The sequence below is a fragment of the Parasteatoda tepidariorum genome, chromosome 5 (assembly GCF_982258835.1).
Source record: "Parasteatoda tepidariorum strain Cologne lab strain chromosome 5, Ptep-v5.0, whole genome shotgun sequence".
In the NCBI taxonomy this organism is placed as follows: Eukaryota; Metazoa; Arthropoda; class Arachnida; order Araneae; family Theridiidae; genus Parasteatoda; species Parasteatoda tepidariorum.
The window spans coordinates 102,201,873-102,218,927 of NC_141759.1; the positions used below are offsets into that span (position 1 = coordinate 102,201,873).

Consider the following 17,055-nt stretch of genomic DNA (forward strand, 5'->3'; position numbering starts at 1 on the left):
TATAATGCTTGAAATAATAAATATTCTATATTTACATAATATATCGTCTAATTTATTCAATAGTCTAATTCATACTATATATGATCTAATTAAATTAATTGATTCACGAACGGATACAAGTACAAACCGGTTTCAGTCGCGCGAGAACGATAAAGCTGTATAGTATCACCTGATAATTAAGATCTTACATAGAATCTTATAGTACGTCTAATAATTTGGCCAGAGACTGTATTTTAAATTGTAATTAGAGAGACAGAAGAAAGAAAAAAAATGTGTATAAAAGAGACGTCCCACCTGCGTCAAAGGGTCATCTTCTCAAAAACCGATTGCGTTTTTCATTGTAAATCTTAGATTACGCGAATCTCTTCTCCGCATCAATTATGAATGGAATGATAAAAGAAGTGTTCCGCCACTAGGTGTCGGTGTTAGAGAGAGAGTGAAAAAGACGACAGGTAATGGAATCAACAGATGTCGGAATGGAAGGTGAAGAGAAAAAACGTTCTCGTTTTCAGGTAGAGCCCGTGGAACAGGTGGGAGAATGCTCCGATACATGCAATACTCGATCACTCTGCCACTATACACAAGAGGCACTTCCTCGCCTTGACCACTACAGAAATATTCACTCATTACACGCTCATCAACCCCGGCCCACTTTGGATGAACTGCACAACGGAAATGTCGAGGAACAGGTCAGTTATTTTAAGGTCCTTAGTGTGTAGAAAAATATTCTGTTAAAAGTCGCTTTAAAAAATAATACAGGTAAAACCTCGCTGCAACAATATCTTGAGAACCAAATAAATATATCGTTGTAGAGGGATATATTGGGTATATCGAGGACCTACATAGTTTGGGGACACAGTAAGATTTTTTTAAATTTTAATGTTATATATGTAAACTATAAATGTATTTACATAATAAGCAAAAAATTAATTTGCAGAATGTTAATTATGGTTAAATATTAAAAACAATTGAAATAAAATCAGAAAATGAGATCGTAAACATACCATTTTTATTGAAAATAATCTGATATTTTTGTTTGTTTATTAAATTTTTTTGACTGTCAAGTCAACCAACAAAGTATGCATTGAATCCAAAGCACGAAAATGATTTTCGTTTGTGAATGGTGCTCCACCCAAGTCCTGATTATCGCCTTGGCCCCACAATTTCTTCGGGGCCTCAAAAATATTACTGTTTACCTTTAAATACTGAAAGAAACCGTTTTTCTCTTAATTTTTTAAGATGTGTTAGAATCTTAATAAATTATTTAATTTTCTATAAGTATATATAATTTTTGCCTTTTTGAATATTTTTTCTGAGTTGAAATGCATTTTTGTAATAAAAACTATAATTAATAACCTTAATATCTTAGCATGCATGCTGAACTTATCTTTAAATCGAATGAAAGGTGGGCTAGATTTGCGTTGGTTTAAGTACTAGATAAAAAATAATTACCGCTTACAATAGAAAATAATTCTGCTAATCAGTGACTTTTAGCAAAAATCAATAATTTCAATTGTTTGTGGTCACCAAACTATTTTTATTTTGACGTACAAATGTTTTGTTGTTTTATATTTAGCTTTACTATTTAGATAAGCATAAACTTTATCTTAGAAAAATAATCTTCAATTGTCTGCTTTCAAAATTTCTTAGAATGTTTCTCTTGAATCCAGCAGTTCAATAGATTCTCTTTTATTATTAGGACTACTCTTCAGTAATTCAATTTCAAAATATTCTGTAAAGGGCCCTGAAAATTTGGTGGGCCTTGGGCCCGAATTTGTCTTGATCGGTCCCTGGCTCCACCCACCCTCTGCAGAAAAAACTGTCTTTCAGGTGTTAATATGATGCTTGAGGTCATTTGTGACTCATAATCAGCTTTTAACATGAAGGAATAAGAAATCAGATAGGAATGTTACATCTGTCACTTCTTAAGAGATAATTCTAAGAATGGAAGCGCTTGGGGTGGTCAGCAGTAAGTCTTCCCTTGTCAGAAAAGGTGGGGAAAATGGCAAAATAGGATAAAATAAGACTTTTTATATTATTTGAAAACCAATAATAAATGGAGAAAATAAAGTTGAAATTTGGAAAGAGAAAAAAAAAAATCGCTTTACAGGGGTTTATTGCTTCAGTAAATATCATAATATTGAGAGGAACATGACATTAATTCATATGCAAGTTCGTCGGGGGCACGAAACACTATCGCAATAAAGGGAGTTATTGTTGTATTGGAATCGCAGTAGCGGGAGTTCACTGCATAATTCAACTTTTTAATTTCAAGTGAAAGAACAGCAAGGAGTCAGTGAGAATTTTGTTCGTTAAAAGTTAGATTTTGCAAGAGAAAAGAAATCTTTGGTTACTAAGACATTATTTAGAGAAATTTAAAAAAAAAAAAATATTCGAACACATATTATGATCCATCAAAATATTTAATACATTTGAACGCTTTCATACCCATGTTTGATTGTTATTTGAATGAATATTTTGACTAAACTTTGACTTATCCTAAAACTTATCATATGTGAACGGTTTCTAGCCTATGTATTATTGTTACTCGAATGAATATTAAGTCTATTTCTCACTTATGGCTTATCCTAAAACTTATTATATATGAACGTTTTCCAGAGGGGAAAATTTCTATAAATTTGTTAAGAAAATGCTATGAATTTTTGCTTTGAACATATCCAATATTTTTAAATTTAATAATGAAATATTTGTATTCATTTTCAATGATATATTAGATAGCTGGATGCATATCTTTTTGTGATCTTTTTCCGAAAAATAGCCCCATATCACTGACTAGTGTAAATAGAAGTTATTAAATAAATTATTTATTGTATTGTACGCTATTAAAAAAATTCAAAATTGAACTAATTTTAGTTTAAAAAGATACTGTCTGCATAAATTTAGCTCACCAGAATTGTTGTTATACGTCTGCTTTAAATATTGTTGAAATCTGCAACTCTTTGGTTTTGTAAATATTTTTTTTTAATAACTAACTATGATCTAATTAAAAAAATAAACTGTTTTATTGACAAATGACAATAAAAGGAGTGTACAGTGCGCAAAAACAAAAAAGGACCACCCTGAATAACTTTTGATGTAATAATAGGATTTGCGTGTTGTAGATCTCAATCTTAATGGCACGAGGGAGTGACCTCAAATACGCTAATTTATAAGAGCAGGAGATAATTTAAGTTACGAAATCAGATATTAAAACGCACTTTATTTGAATAAACATACTTTTTTTTCTTCGACGGATTCGAATTTCTGCCCCCAAAATATAGAAGGTAGCCGCAATCTGGGAAATACAGTCTCAATAGTTTGATCAGGGGAGCACTGCAAAGTTTGTACCCCTTAATGTTAATTTTATCTTAAAGCGAATTGTAAAATTTTCGCACTCAATTATGAAATTCGTTTACCCAAAGATAATTCCATGCAAAAAATAGCTTTCAGTAAATATTATTTTTTAGTATTTTATTTTAAGATGACCGAAAAAATTTTGAATTATGAGGTACTCAATTTTTTGCATCATTTTAAAGAATTTAATTTTAAATAGCAAAATACCAAATTTGAGCAAATTCGGTTCCTCTGAAATCGAATTTTAGGTATCTCACCCAAAATAAGGAAGAAAAAAAAGCTTGTTGCGCTTAAATTAAAGCTTTACCGCAGAGGCATTCTCATTGCTTGAGTTGAAGGACCTGCGAAGGATTTTAGCCAATCAGATTCGAAAATTTTTTTGCACTTTGCTTCGTTGCTAAACTTTAAAAATAGTTGCCAGAAATCGCTACAAATTACTGTTTTTTGCTTTTGTATCGCACAACACACTACAGTACTTCTTTTAAAAATCAGCACAAGACCACCGAAAAAAAGTAGCGACTACAGTAGTTTTCCCACTTGTAGCACGGTACTTCCGACAACTGGATCAGCATTACACTTTCCACTTGTAGCGCGGTACTTCCGACAACTGGATCAGCATTACACTTTCCACTTGTAGCGCGGTACTTCCGACAACTGGATCAGCATTACACTTTCCACTTGTAGCGCGGTACTTCCGACAACTGGATCAGCATTACACTTTCCACTTGTAGCGCGGTACTTCCGACAACTGGATCAGCATTACACTTTCCACTTGTAGCACGGTACTTCCGACAACTGGATCAGCATTACACACAGACCGCTTTTTTCCCCCAGACAAGTGTACCTATCGATCTGAAGAAGATGAATTTCAAGCAGGAACTACGGGATGAACTCCAATCTTTCTCAAAAACAGCTCATCATTATCTCTTCATGCATTTGATTTTTACAAGACTCAATTTTGGGGTTTACAACTAATGTTCAACTCCGTAACCTGTAATTTTGAATCTAATCCAGAAGACAATGGAATTCCTGGATCAAGTACTGGGAGAAATTTGTCTTCGTGGAGGACTTTTTGATGGAACTTACTCCCATTTGCGTTACATGGAGAGGGAAATCACGAAAACCTCCCACTGTTAGCCTGGCGGCAAGCGGACTCTAACCCACGATTCGTCTACCACTGAGGATACTTTACGTCAGCACTGTGGACGGTGCTAGCCGTCGCTGCGATTCGAATCTGATTCACCTCACTGAAAGGTGAACGCTCTATCAACTGAGCCCCCCCCCCCCCCACGTTTCTATTGCTATGTACTGAAATCAATGAGTTCCAGAAACAGGCTCTTGTGAAAGTTACACAGAAACTTTCTTCAAAAATAAAGGAAAACAAAAAGACACACCACCGAGAAATTCGTTAAAGGACATTCTTTTATGGTGAACATTTTAAATGTTATTTCCATAAAAATTGGACATAGAAAGAAATTAGCTGAGGTGCGATTTCGTGGTAGGGGGACTCTACTTAAAAAATACCTAGGAAAATCTAATAAAGTATCTAAGATTCCAACAAATAGAAACATTGGCACTCGAACACGAGCTTTCACTTTTATTGAACTTTGATACAATGAACTAGCCTTTGTAATGATTTCGTTTTTCGAAGATTGCTTACGCTGTACCTCCCCCACTGTTTTATTAAACAATGTAATATTTTCACTTTCGAATATCGATGTTACCGCATAAGTGGCGCAGCACCTACAGAGCCCCTATGTCAGTTTAAGTTTTAGTTCTATGGTTTAGAAACTGAGCTAGTTGTAAATGATTACAAAACCGTATAGTTTTGTAGCCACGATTTCAAAACAGTAAAGGTAAAAAGTTGTTCCTAACTATAAACCTTACGGGTATTCGAATAGACAGACGGTTATTTTACCCCAATTTCAGAAAATTCTAATTTTCAGAAATTCTAACAGTGTGCAACTAAAGTCAAAATTTTTTTCCACGCACTCTTATAAGAAATAACTATTTTCCTATTGTTTATTTTAGATTTGTATAGAGTTTTAAGTCATATTATTTAAGAATCGATTTGAGTATTCATACATGATTACGCAAAATAGTTGGGTGAATTCAATAGGTAAGTTATTTGTAGTAGTTAATAGGTTAATGTGAATGAACGAAATAGGAGGTTGTTGATTTCCACCAGTGAATGTTGACAATCAAATGGTCGCTTTGGTGAATGTCCGAAACATAGCCCTACATCCATGTTTTTTTTTTTTTAAAGTTAAGTGCAATCCAATCTATTTACAGCAGTTTTTAAAATATCGAATAAATATAATAATATCAATGAATAAATTAACATCAATTGGTAATATAACAAATATTTCGGGCATTCACCAAAGTAACGATATGATTGTTGACATTCTCCGGTGAAAGTCGACATTCATTTGATTTCAGTCATTTATTGTAACATATATGTAAAGTATATGATTTGTTTAATTAGTAGTTCTAATAAAATTTAATTTCTACATTTCTTATTTTTATTACAGTTTATTTATTTACAGCTCTTCATATAATTATAATTATCGCAAAATTTTCAACAGTTTAACCACTACTTCTACATATTTAAAAATAATATGCTATATAAATTTGAAATTAATACCTTTATTTCAACAATTATAAACTATTTATAGAAAATGTTTTAATTTATATATTTTTTTTGAAAAAAAAAAATTCTGCATTTTTTCACTTGGGTTGGAAAAAATCCTTTTTTTTTTCTGTGAAAGAGATTTGCTGTCCATGGTTTTAAAAAAATATTTCGCTTAATGAGACCTTTTGAAGCAATATAATCCTTCTTTTCTGAATTAATGTCAGAGCTTTAAGGATTCTATTCATGAACATTGGAAAAATAAAACTGATGTTCTTTATTGCAAATTATAAGAAAGTTCTGTATTAGCATTCAAAAATATAAGTACTAAATAATTAAATAAATCGAAAAAGAGAGAACAGGTATGCCCAAACATACATTGATTTAAAATAAACTTAATTTTTCTTAAATTGTTAGTTTCTCGTAAACTATTTAAACCAATTCGTACGAATTTTATATTTTTTACATTAAAATTCAGATTGTTTAAGAGAGCGCATAAAAATTAATATTCCTTATAAATAAATTTTTATTGAATTAAAATAACATATTGAAAAGTATTAAATTAAATCATGAAAATATTTAGTAAAAAAATTTTTTATTTGAACCTTTGAGGTAGAAACCATGAAAAACGTTGGAATTTTTATTATAAAATTATGGCAAAATAAACATCTGTTCATCCCCTTAACTGTCAACTGTAAAGAATGTTTTTTACTTTCATGGTTTTGCAACCGTTTACAACAAATAAGGTTATAAAACCACGAATACAAAAACTATTCTGTTTTTAACCATTTACTACTAGCATAGTTTCAAAACCATAAAAAGAAATTTTAAAAGTCTGAGCAGACTATTTAAAAATTGAGCCAGTTGTGCGCATCGACCCATTATCTATTTTAAAAGTAATTAAGAGAAATTTAACATAGACATTTGAGAATTAAATCTGCAGTGGTTGACAAGCGAATAAGACGAACCAATCATATTCATAAATTAAAAAAAATTTTAGGCATATATTTGCTACCACTTTCTTATTTTTACAAGATTTTCGTTAATTAGGTTACTTGCAAGGTGGTCTGAATGGACTACCTATAAGAAACCGTGTGGAGGCTTTGCTTGAACCCCCGTTTAGCCCTCTCGCCTAAAACATGTACTATAACTACAAAGCCGCAAGGAACTAAGTCGCTTCATAATGTGAGCTTAATTGGTGCGATAAAATTCTGGTTATTTAATCGTATTAGGCGAAAGCAGATAATAAACAATTTTTCTAACAGTTAACAGTTTGAATATCATCTTATTTATAGTTATTTGTCTGTTTTGTTTTAATATAATAAAATAACCCTTAAAAAATTGTTTTTTAACCATTTTTTTTTTCAAAAATTGTAATAGTGCACTCCATGTATGAGGTGAATAAGATTAAATCTTCTCAGAAATGCAATGTAATTGTAATCTTGTGGTAACATCGATATTCGAAAGTGAAAATATTTCATTGTTTAGTAAACAGTGCGGGAGGTAGAACGCGTAAGCAATGTTGACAGCCTCTTCTAAACACGAAATCATTACAAAGGCCAGTTCATTGTATCAAAGTTCGATAAAAGTGAGAACTAGAGTGCCAATGTTTCTAATAGTTGGCATCTTAGGTATTTTTTGCGTAACGTAGTAAGTGATAAGGCCGAGGGAGAGCGACATTTTCGATCCGAATATTCTTACCATTCAAAAAAAAAAAAGCATTCTTATCATTCTATTGTTTGTGAAGATCTGCGTAAGCAAACAAATAATAGTCGCTCTTTGATCTATTCGTTATATGAATGGAGTAAATTGGATTTTTTTTGTTTATCTTTTGTTTCTTAACACAAATAATGGAATCTGCAACTTTAATTTAGGCATTGCCAAGTATTAGGACACTCATTGTTGTAAATTAAAATAAGATAAATCGTTCGTTTTGCCGTTGGAGCTAAATCTTTCAATAATTAGAGTTAATCGCCCGTTCGTTAACCACTTCCCCTTATCAATTGTTTTGAAGAAAGAAATGCAAAAAATCAGCATATTTTTTTTATTTTATTAATAAATACAAGGAACTAAAACATAACATAATCGATAAGTTCTAAGTTGAAATATTAGTTTTTTTATGCGTAAAAAAATACAGTGGAACATCGTTTATACGACGATCACTTATACGACGTTTACATTTATACGACGCTTTAGTGTGGTCCCAAATCATTCCTATTCATTTTAATGTAAAAATATATCGTTTATACGACGCACAGAATCGGTTATACGTCGGTTTTTAGATTTTGTTCACGTTTATTTAATTTTTTATTTTTCCTGTGTATTTTAAAAAAGGGCGGAATTTGCCAATATGAATGATACAGAAAAGGGTGCCAACAAGAATGCTTGGATGACGACCGTAATTTTTACTAGATGACTGAAAAAACTGGACAATGTTATGAAGAGGCAAAAACGAAAAATTTTGCTATTCATCGACCAATGTCCAGCGCACCCATCGATACTAATTATTTTGGAAAATGTAAAAGCTCTCTTTTTTCCTACAAATTGCACAAGTGCGCTTCAGCCATTAGATTTGGCCGTGATTAGAAATCTAAAATTGCATCATAGAAAGCAGTAAGTTCAACTCGCTATTCAAAGCATTTTAGAGACTATAATAGCAAGAAAATATAATTAAAGGTAACATATATTCAAATTGCTCACTGCAATTTTTCTTCTTTGGTTATTTGTTTGTTTTACTTTGTCTAATTTAGAAATTTATGTAAATCAACACGTTAAACATTAAAATTAACTGAACAGAGTTAGTTTCAGTTTTAGAAGTAAAAATCGATTATACGACGTTATCGTTTATACGACGTTTTTCGGTGGTCCCTTCGGCGTCGTATAAACGATGCTCCACTGTAATTAATTTATCATAAGTTTACAATCCCAAATTATCTCGGACAAATGAAAAAAATTAAATATTAGTCTTTGTATATGTTCTCATCTTGAACACATTACAATTTCTTAAGTAAATAAACGTGCATGCGGTGTTACTCAATTAAAATTTTAATAAAAAAAATCTCATTATATGTGATCTTTTTAATTAAAAATAAATGTTTGAGAGAATTGTAAAAAAATCACAAAAAATCACATTCGTGTGATTTTTAAAATCACATTCGTAAAAATCACATTCTATGTGATTTTTGAGAATGAACTTGTAAAAATCACATTCTATGTGATCAAACAAATATTCTAAATTTTTTGATTTAGTTTTAGAATAACTGAAGACGCATTTTTTAAATGCTGATTTCGATAAAAATAAATGTTTGTGGGAATTGTATTAGTTTTAACCATTAACTTTTCAAATAATTATTCAATCTTAAACTGGTGTTAGATTGTTCTATACTTGTCTATACTGTTCTATACTGTCCAGCCAACTAGGCTATCCTGGCCTATTTGAAATCTGATAACAGTATATTACAGTTACCTCTGCTGAACGCATAAAGCCGTACATATCTATTGCCTACATTTTCACATTAATTGATTTTTCAAATCTATTTCTATTTCCGGTAACTACCGTCTGTTATGATAAAATATATCGCAATTGCGCTCCAAAATGTTTCATTTTATTTTAATACTCTCGTTCAAACTAATTTTATTTATTAGCTGTAAAACATGAATATTGGTTTTAAAAATAGCGAAAAGAGAACAAATCCATAAAAATTAAATAAAAATAAAAGCTTGAAAACCTAATGTCTTTTCACATTTTATGAAACAATGACCCAAACCTATTGCAACAAATATTCGCTCGCGAATAATTGCATTTAAGTGCTAAATAATCATTTATATTCACTTGGATTTAAATACAATTGATGCTGTTTAGGTTGATCACAATGAAAGAGCAATTTTTGAAAATTGTCCATTCAATTGTGGAACGCTTATGTATATTAAAAGAACAATTTATTCCACCCGGAATATTATAAGAGCTTATGAATTTTGTTTATTTATTTTTTTTATCCAAAATATAAATAAAAAAGGATTAAAATTAGCTTAAAACTGTTTTCTGTTGTTAGTAAACCGTTATTTATATTTTAAAAGAAATTTCATCTATTGAAATGTCTTTTTCACAAGAGTACAGTTAACAAAAGATTAAAAAATTTCCTTAAAATTGATGTCTGCAAACAGCAATCCGTTATCGCTATTTTAAAATTATCGATATATTAATATAATTAAAAATAGGATAAAAAATTAGCTTAAAATTATTGTCTGTAATTAGCATCCGGATATTGATTTCCAAGAATGATATTTTTTCCTTTGAATTTTTTTAAATAAAAAAAATCGAATTTAAAAAAAATTAGCTGAAAATTCTAGTAATTAGTCTTCTAATATTGATAATTCAAAGAGCACTTTTTTGTTTGAAATTTCCTTTCTGTAAAAAATGAAAGGAAAAAATATACAGAAAATCTAGCTTAAAATTGCTGTTTGTAATTAGCATCTCGTTAATGATATTTTAAAGGATATTTTTCCTGGATATTTTTGGTTTGGCTTCAAGTTGTATGGTATAATTGACTAATTAAAGGTTGTGATGAAAACTGGATGGTGAAAATAATAGTTGAAGAAGAAAACTGGATCATAATTAAAATAAAAGTTTTATTTAATAGTATTTGTGGAGCTCGAGATACAAGTTATAATTTCATCCATTAGAGGCTTTCTAAGTTAAATAAATTTCGCATTATAATATTAATAAGGACAGGCCATGGGAGATAAATCCCCCATGACCGGCCTAATCAAAAGCCAAATTAAAGAAAAATTTAATTGTTCCCAACAGACAGTTAGAATCATGGGAAGACATCCATGGTTGGTGATTTATCGGAAAAAAAAAAAGCAGCGCCAAAAATAAAGCCAACCCCCCATAATCAATAACAGGTTTGAAAATACTTTGGCGATCGCTCATCGCCAACAAGACTGTGAGAATTAGTATAACCATGTAGCTGAAACATAACATATTTGTGCTAAGAAATTAAGAATAAAAAGTTGAAAATAGATTTTTGTTTTCTATTAGGCGTGACAGCGAATTAATGAGTCAACATTAGCAATGAAATTAAAAGTTAGCCGTTTCATTGATCGATAAGATAAAAATAAAATATTTTATGTTTGCTTTTTATAAATTTTAATAAAAATTAACTCATTGAATCAATTTAATTACAATTCGATTAAGAATGATTAGGAAGAAATATTTTAAGAAATTAAGGAAATTTTAGGAGTTAGGAAATTTGTAATGCCTATTGCGGCATCACATCTCCCTTTTTCATAAAGAATGAAATAAAAATAAATGCTTAAAATTATGGTTTTATTTCGTATCTTGCTATTGATATTTCAAAGAATAGTTTTGGGGAGGAGGATTATAAATTGCTTCCCCTTTTTCGAATTTTTTTCTCAACTCATAATATCTAATTCTATTGGTCATATACGATTGACCAATAGTTTGTCATGCTTTATATATTGCTGTCTTTTTTGTTGCAAAATTGTCTGTAAATAATCATGGTCAAAGCTCAACAATTAGAGTTCATGTATTTAATAAACTTATTTTCATGCAATCTTCATACACGGACATTCAAATTCTTTTTTATGCTTGTTAATGCTTCGATTTTTTAAAATAAACTATATTGCTTTTTAGTTTAGCAATCCTGACCGATCCCTAAAGATTCACACTGGTCACAAGTACATTAGATCTAATAATAAGGGACTTCGTGGTAATTGGTATGTTATAATCTTAAAAAAAAAGATATTTCATATTAAGAAAGTTCATATACATTTTAGTTTGAAAATCAAACTTAAGTAGGAAAAAAAAATGAAAACAGTATTGATGAATTATCATTGGATAAAGCAGTATGAACACATTAAAACCTGTTCGATTTGAAGCTGTTACTAATAAACACTCTTTGTTTTCATTGGGCTATGACGGTCGAATAGCTTCCAAAAAATGGCGACTTTTAATATTGAAAAACTATTCGGACAATTAGCTGTTTGGAATTGAATAACTATTCGGATTTATCATTTGAAATTTCTTGCTATAAAATTATTTAAAATTTATGTTATTCAAACTGTATTCGATTATTACTAAATTAAAGTAAAAAGTAATAATACAAAATTGTTAAGATTATATTTTTTTACTTGGAATTCGTTTTGGATAAACGAAATACATAATTGCATGAAAATTTTTTTCGATTCGTTAAAAAAATTTATGAGCTTCTGTGAAATACCAAAAACGCAAAATTTACTTAATATAAGGGATCCAAACTTTCAATCGCCTCTCTTGGTTATCAAACCCTTATCAAAAATCGAATAAAAAAATTCGTTCGAAAAAAGAAAAATATAGTTGCATTGCTAAATTTCAGAAAAAGAAGTTCGTCGTAACTGGGTCCTACTTCATTATTATTGTTAGCTCAGATTAAAAAGTTAAAAAAACTAACAGTGAGATTTTATATCATTCCCGATTGACGCTGCATTTAATTTCATTCCATGTTTCATTCTTTTGAAGTTAAAGATGAAAAAAAAATTTATTTACACTTTTTATCAAGAAAAGAACTACGAATAATTTGTTATCAGAAAAATGCTTTGAGTTCTTCAACAGTAAAAGTTATAAATTGTAAACTAGAAAAACGACAACTGTTATAGAATCGTTTGTTCAAAACATTGCGTTGTTTATCAGAACTAATCTGAAATTTATATTCATTTAAAAAATAAATTCACGTAACGAAAATATTGATAAAAAAATACTCATCTTTACACAGTTGTTTACCTTCTAATGTAATCAGCACATAAAAATTTTTAAATTGATGCATCAATCATGTGTTAGAAAAAACCCAAGCTTAGAATTTAAAATCAGAGTAATATTCTAAAAACGCGTTATTTACAAATACTATTATCGTTTGCTTCAGCGAAAAGAAAAAAAAATAGATAAACGTTTGCTTCTCAGAATAAAAAAAATAAAAAATTCGTTTTATTACAAAAGTTTCTATTATTTTTATTCACTTTTCATAATTGCGATTAGTATTAGTACGTGCTTCATAGAGCCGAATTTGAATTGAAGAAAACATTTTGTTGTTTTTGTCTAATTCAAAAGATTTATATTATTAATGAACATGGACAAAACAGTTTTAGAAAATAGTTATTTTATAAATTGTACTTTCTTTACAGTGCTACAGTACCTGCTGTATTCTGTTGTTTGTTTACTGTAGTTTTTCATTTATACAATGTAATATTATAAGTTTCTCGTAAGTTCTGTCTTTTTTGTTATTTGTAATAGAGAGCGTTTTTGAAAGGAGGAATATTTAATTACGAACTTATGAAACGGAGACATTTTTTATGAAGTCGTTCGTTGCGAAGTGGAAGCAATGCATTCTATTGTTCCTTGTACCTCCGAATAAAATGGCTCTTACTTATTCTTATTTTTTATTTATCTGTGTTCCCACTGTTTTTATACCTGACAGAAAAATATTCATTTCTCCGTAACTAGCTCCAGTTGATTTAATTTCAGACTATTATTCTTAAAGAAAGAAGAACCGCAAATTCTTATTCGTTTAAGTTTTGAACCTGCGTATCACCAAGGAATTATGGAGAATATAATTATCTTGAAACTTTTTTCACTTTTTCGTTTCATATTTTTTGTCCGTTACGATTTATTTTTTTCAAATTAAAATATTGAACTGCGTATATCTCATAACGTTGAAATAGTAAGTTCTTTAGAATTAAAATCATTGATATAAAATAAAATGCTGTGCAGTCCCTGGTTAAATTATTAGACGCACTATAAGATTCTATGTAAAATCTAAATTATCACGTGATACTTTACAGCTTGATTGTTTTTACGCGGTTTGTACTTGTTTACTTTCGTGTATTAATTGGTTAAATTGGACGATATATAATAGAAATTCGACATTAGGATAAATTAAATGATGTATTATATAAATGTAGAATATTTTTTATATCAGGTATTTTACTAGTATATTATAACAATTAGACTAAATTATTAGTCGCACTGTAGTGTTTTAATAATTACGTGTTTTGCACGAGTTTATAGGCAATAATTTTACATTTAAACATACATGTAATGGGCTTTTATGCAGGAGATTTTATATACTAGTGGGCTGCGCCCCCTGCTCGCTAACGCTCTCCAACCCCCGAAAATTGCTACGCAATACGTTTTGCTTCGCAAACCAAGCTCGCTTCGCTCGCTACTAACTTAGGTACATTGCAAATACACAAAATTCTAAGAATTCAGAACAATCATTCAAATCCACATAACAACTTTTTTTTAAAAAAAGAATTACATCTTTTTAGTAAATACTAAGTCATTAAAATAAATTTGAATTCAAATAAATGACATGTAATTCGTTAAAACCTATTAGAAATGTGCTATAGTATAAAATCTTAAAGCGTAACAGCACGACTGCGACTCATTTTTTAATGAATAACTAATAATAATAATAAAACAAATTAATTCGTGATATAAATCAAAAATCGTCAAATAAATTCGTAATGTATAAATTCGTGAAAAAAAGCGCTTTCGACAAAATACTAAAATAGAGATCAATCGACAAAGACTACTCACTTCTGCCTAGCTTAAGGTTATTTCAGTTTCCGTTCTTAAAAGCGCTATATGTTGAACCCCCTCAGCTAGATTTGGCATGTGAAATTTTTAGCGGCAATCATGGGTCGATTTTCTAGCGTTGCCATTCGGGAAGTTGTAATGAGGCTTTTTTGTCGCCGTGTAAGAGAAATATATATATATATATATATATATAAGATACGTCCTATTTGTATTTATTTTTAACGTATTGCATTACCAATTGATACACAAACGGATACAAGTGCACAGTATTATACTTTTAAATATTCTTACATTATTCTTTTATTGACACTCCTTCTTCCTTTCTATTTAAAATTAGTAAATTATTTACATTTAGTTCCAGTTGATTTATTTAAATAATTATTCACAAAAAAAGCAGAACCGCAAATTCTTATTCGTTTAAGTTATGAATCTGCGCATTACATTTTTATTTATAGAATAAAACTGCCTTCACTTTTTTTTCCGATTTCAGTTTTTTAGTTAGAATATTGAAGTGTGCATGTCTCAAAGCTTTGAAATAGACAAGAAGATAGAAATAGATAGAAATTAAAATAAAATGATTCGAAAATTCCAGTAGATGTAGATACATATAGTTCTGTGGAATTGGCTGAGATTTTTAATATGCTATAATTGTTGAAACATGATTGCGTGAGCGCAGTTCAGTTCGTGTTTCTTTAATGTCGCCAATACTTCTTTCAGTTCCGGTATAGCCTGGTTGGTAGGGCACTGGGCCCATGTCCAAGAGGTCATGGGTTCGATACCTACCGGCCGAAGACTCCCAGTGTATTAAATGGTGACTGATGCACGTTAAATCTATCGAGTCACAAAGTCCTGCATGTTCCCATGACAAATGAAACCTCTGAGAGTACTGATCCTGGAGTTTCCTTGTCTTCTGGATTGGCTCACAATTACAACGCTGCGTAGTTGAACATTAGTAGCCGTAATTACAAAAACTGGGTCGGCTGTTCAACGACGGTTATAAAATAAAATAGAAAATCTTTTTTCAATTTCCTTTTGCTTCAAAATTAGAATATTGAACTATGTTTGCCTGAGATTATTTAAATAGTAAATTCATCTGAATTATTATAATTGATGTAAAGTAAAGCAGGGGGTGGACAAAATAATGGAAACACTTCTACACTAATACATTTTTCCCTATTTCTCAAGAACTTAACGAAACATTTTACAATTTTAGAAACGCTTAGATCATGCAATTTCTCATGCATATCAATGAAGTTTTAAAGCCTTTAGAGGTTCGAGGGATCGAAAATTACAAACGGAAAATAGTGTTTCTGAACAACCTATGCAAAAAAAAAAAAAAAAAAAAAAAAAAAAAAAAAAAAAAGAAAACGTAGTAATAAATTCGTTACTTGTAGTTGCAGCAATTATTTTGGTTATTGCATGCAATAATTGCTCAAAATTTCGTAAGGTAGCTTAAATGTTTATGAAAATGTGAACATTTTTATAAAAAACAAATTTTTTTTTTTTGCTATAACTTTAAAAATATTCAATAAAATTTAATGTAATTTAAAATTAATTAGAAAACCTTTGTTTTAGAATTTTATAAAAATTCGTTTGAAATTGCTCAAGATATGAGAAATTAATTAAAAATCTTTTTATACAGAGCATGCTCTGGAAAAATTTGAAATTTTTATTTTTTTTTATTTTGTAGAGAATCGTATTTGGCAACTGACAAAGAAAGTCCGATTTGAAAATCTTAGAAATTTAAAGAAGTTTTATGCAATTTTCTAAGAAGTTATTGAACTTTTTAAAAGAAACTCAAAATGACGAGGTGTTTTCTTCAAATATTATTTTGTATCATAAGACAAAATTAAAGAACCATACTTGAGAAGATAACTGGTTTTTATGAAATAGAATTAGCATTTTAGTGAATTTAGTTTGAAGTTTTCTTTTTTTTGTCATTATATACATAATTGTTAAAAAATTATTTAAAAAACAAAAGTTGTGATAACCTTATTACGATCACCGGTTGCCCATTGGTCAAATGATTTTTCTCTCTGGATGGACTCCGATAAACATTACAAATCATGGGTTGCAACAATTATCTCCATTGACAATTATCTCCATTGGTTGCAACAATTATCTCCATCTAGTCGGATTGATTTTCATATTTCCTGCCCATACATGGCAACGTTACTTTTAAAAAGTAACGAGTAAAAGTACAAGTATTTTGAAAAAAAGTAACGAGTAAAAAGTAAAAAGTTCTTATTTTAAAAAGTAACGAGTAAAAAGTAAAAGTAAAAGTACATGTACTAAACAAAAAAAAGTAACGATTTAAAAGTACATTTCTAGGAAATCGAAAATTCAAAGTAAACTAAACTTTTAATGAATAATATTCGTATGTTCTTTAATGTTTTTGCAAAATTGTTGTTATTTATTTCATTATTTTTTGAAAGTTATGGACATTAATTTATTTTTAAATTCGGAGGAATATTATAAT

General features: G+C 29.6%; 1 protein-coding gene across 3 annotated transcripts in view; it reads left to right on the forward strand.

Annotated features, from left to right (window-relative positions):
- Window positions 1-411: 411 nt before the first annotated feature.
- The window catches only part of LOC107451369 (solute carrier family 12 member 2), a 111,585-nt gene continuing 94,941 nt past the window's right edge, over window positions 412-17,055 (forward strand). For all 3 annotated transcript variants that reach the window (XR_015433886.1, XR_015433887.1, XM_043051061.3), the window contains exon 1: window positions 412-689. Coding sequence is in view for 1 of the 3 variants with exons in the window: in XM_043051061.3 (XP_042906995.1) it covers window positions 456-689 (234 nt within the window). In the remaining 2 variants the exon portion in view is untranslated. The remainder of the gene's footprint in view (window positions 690-17,055) is intronic.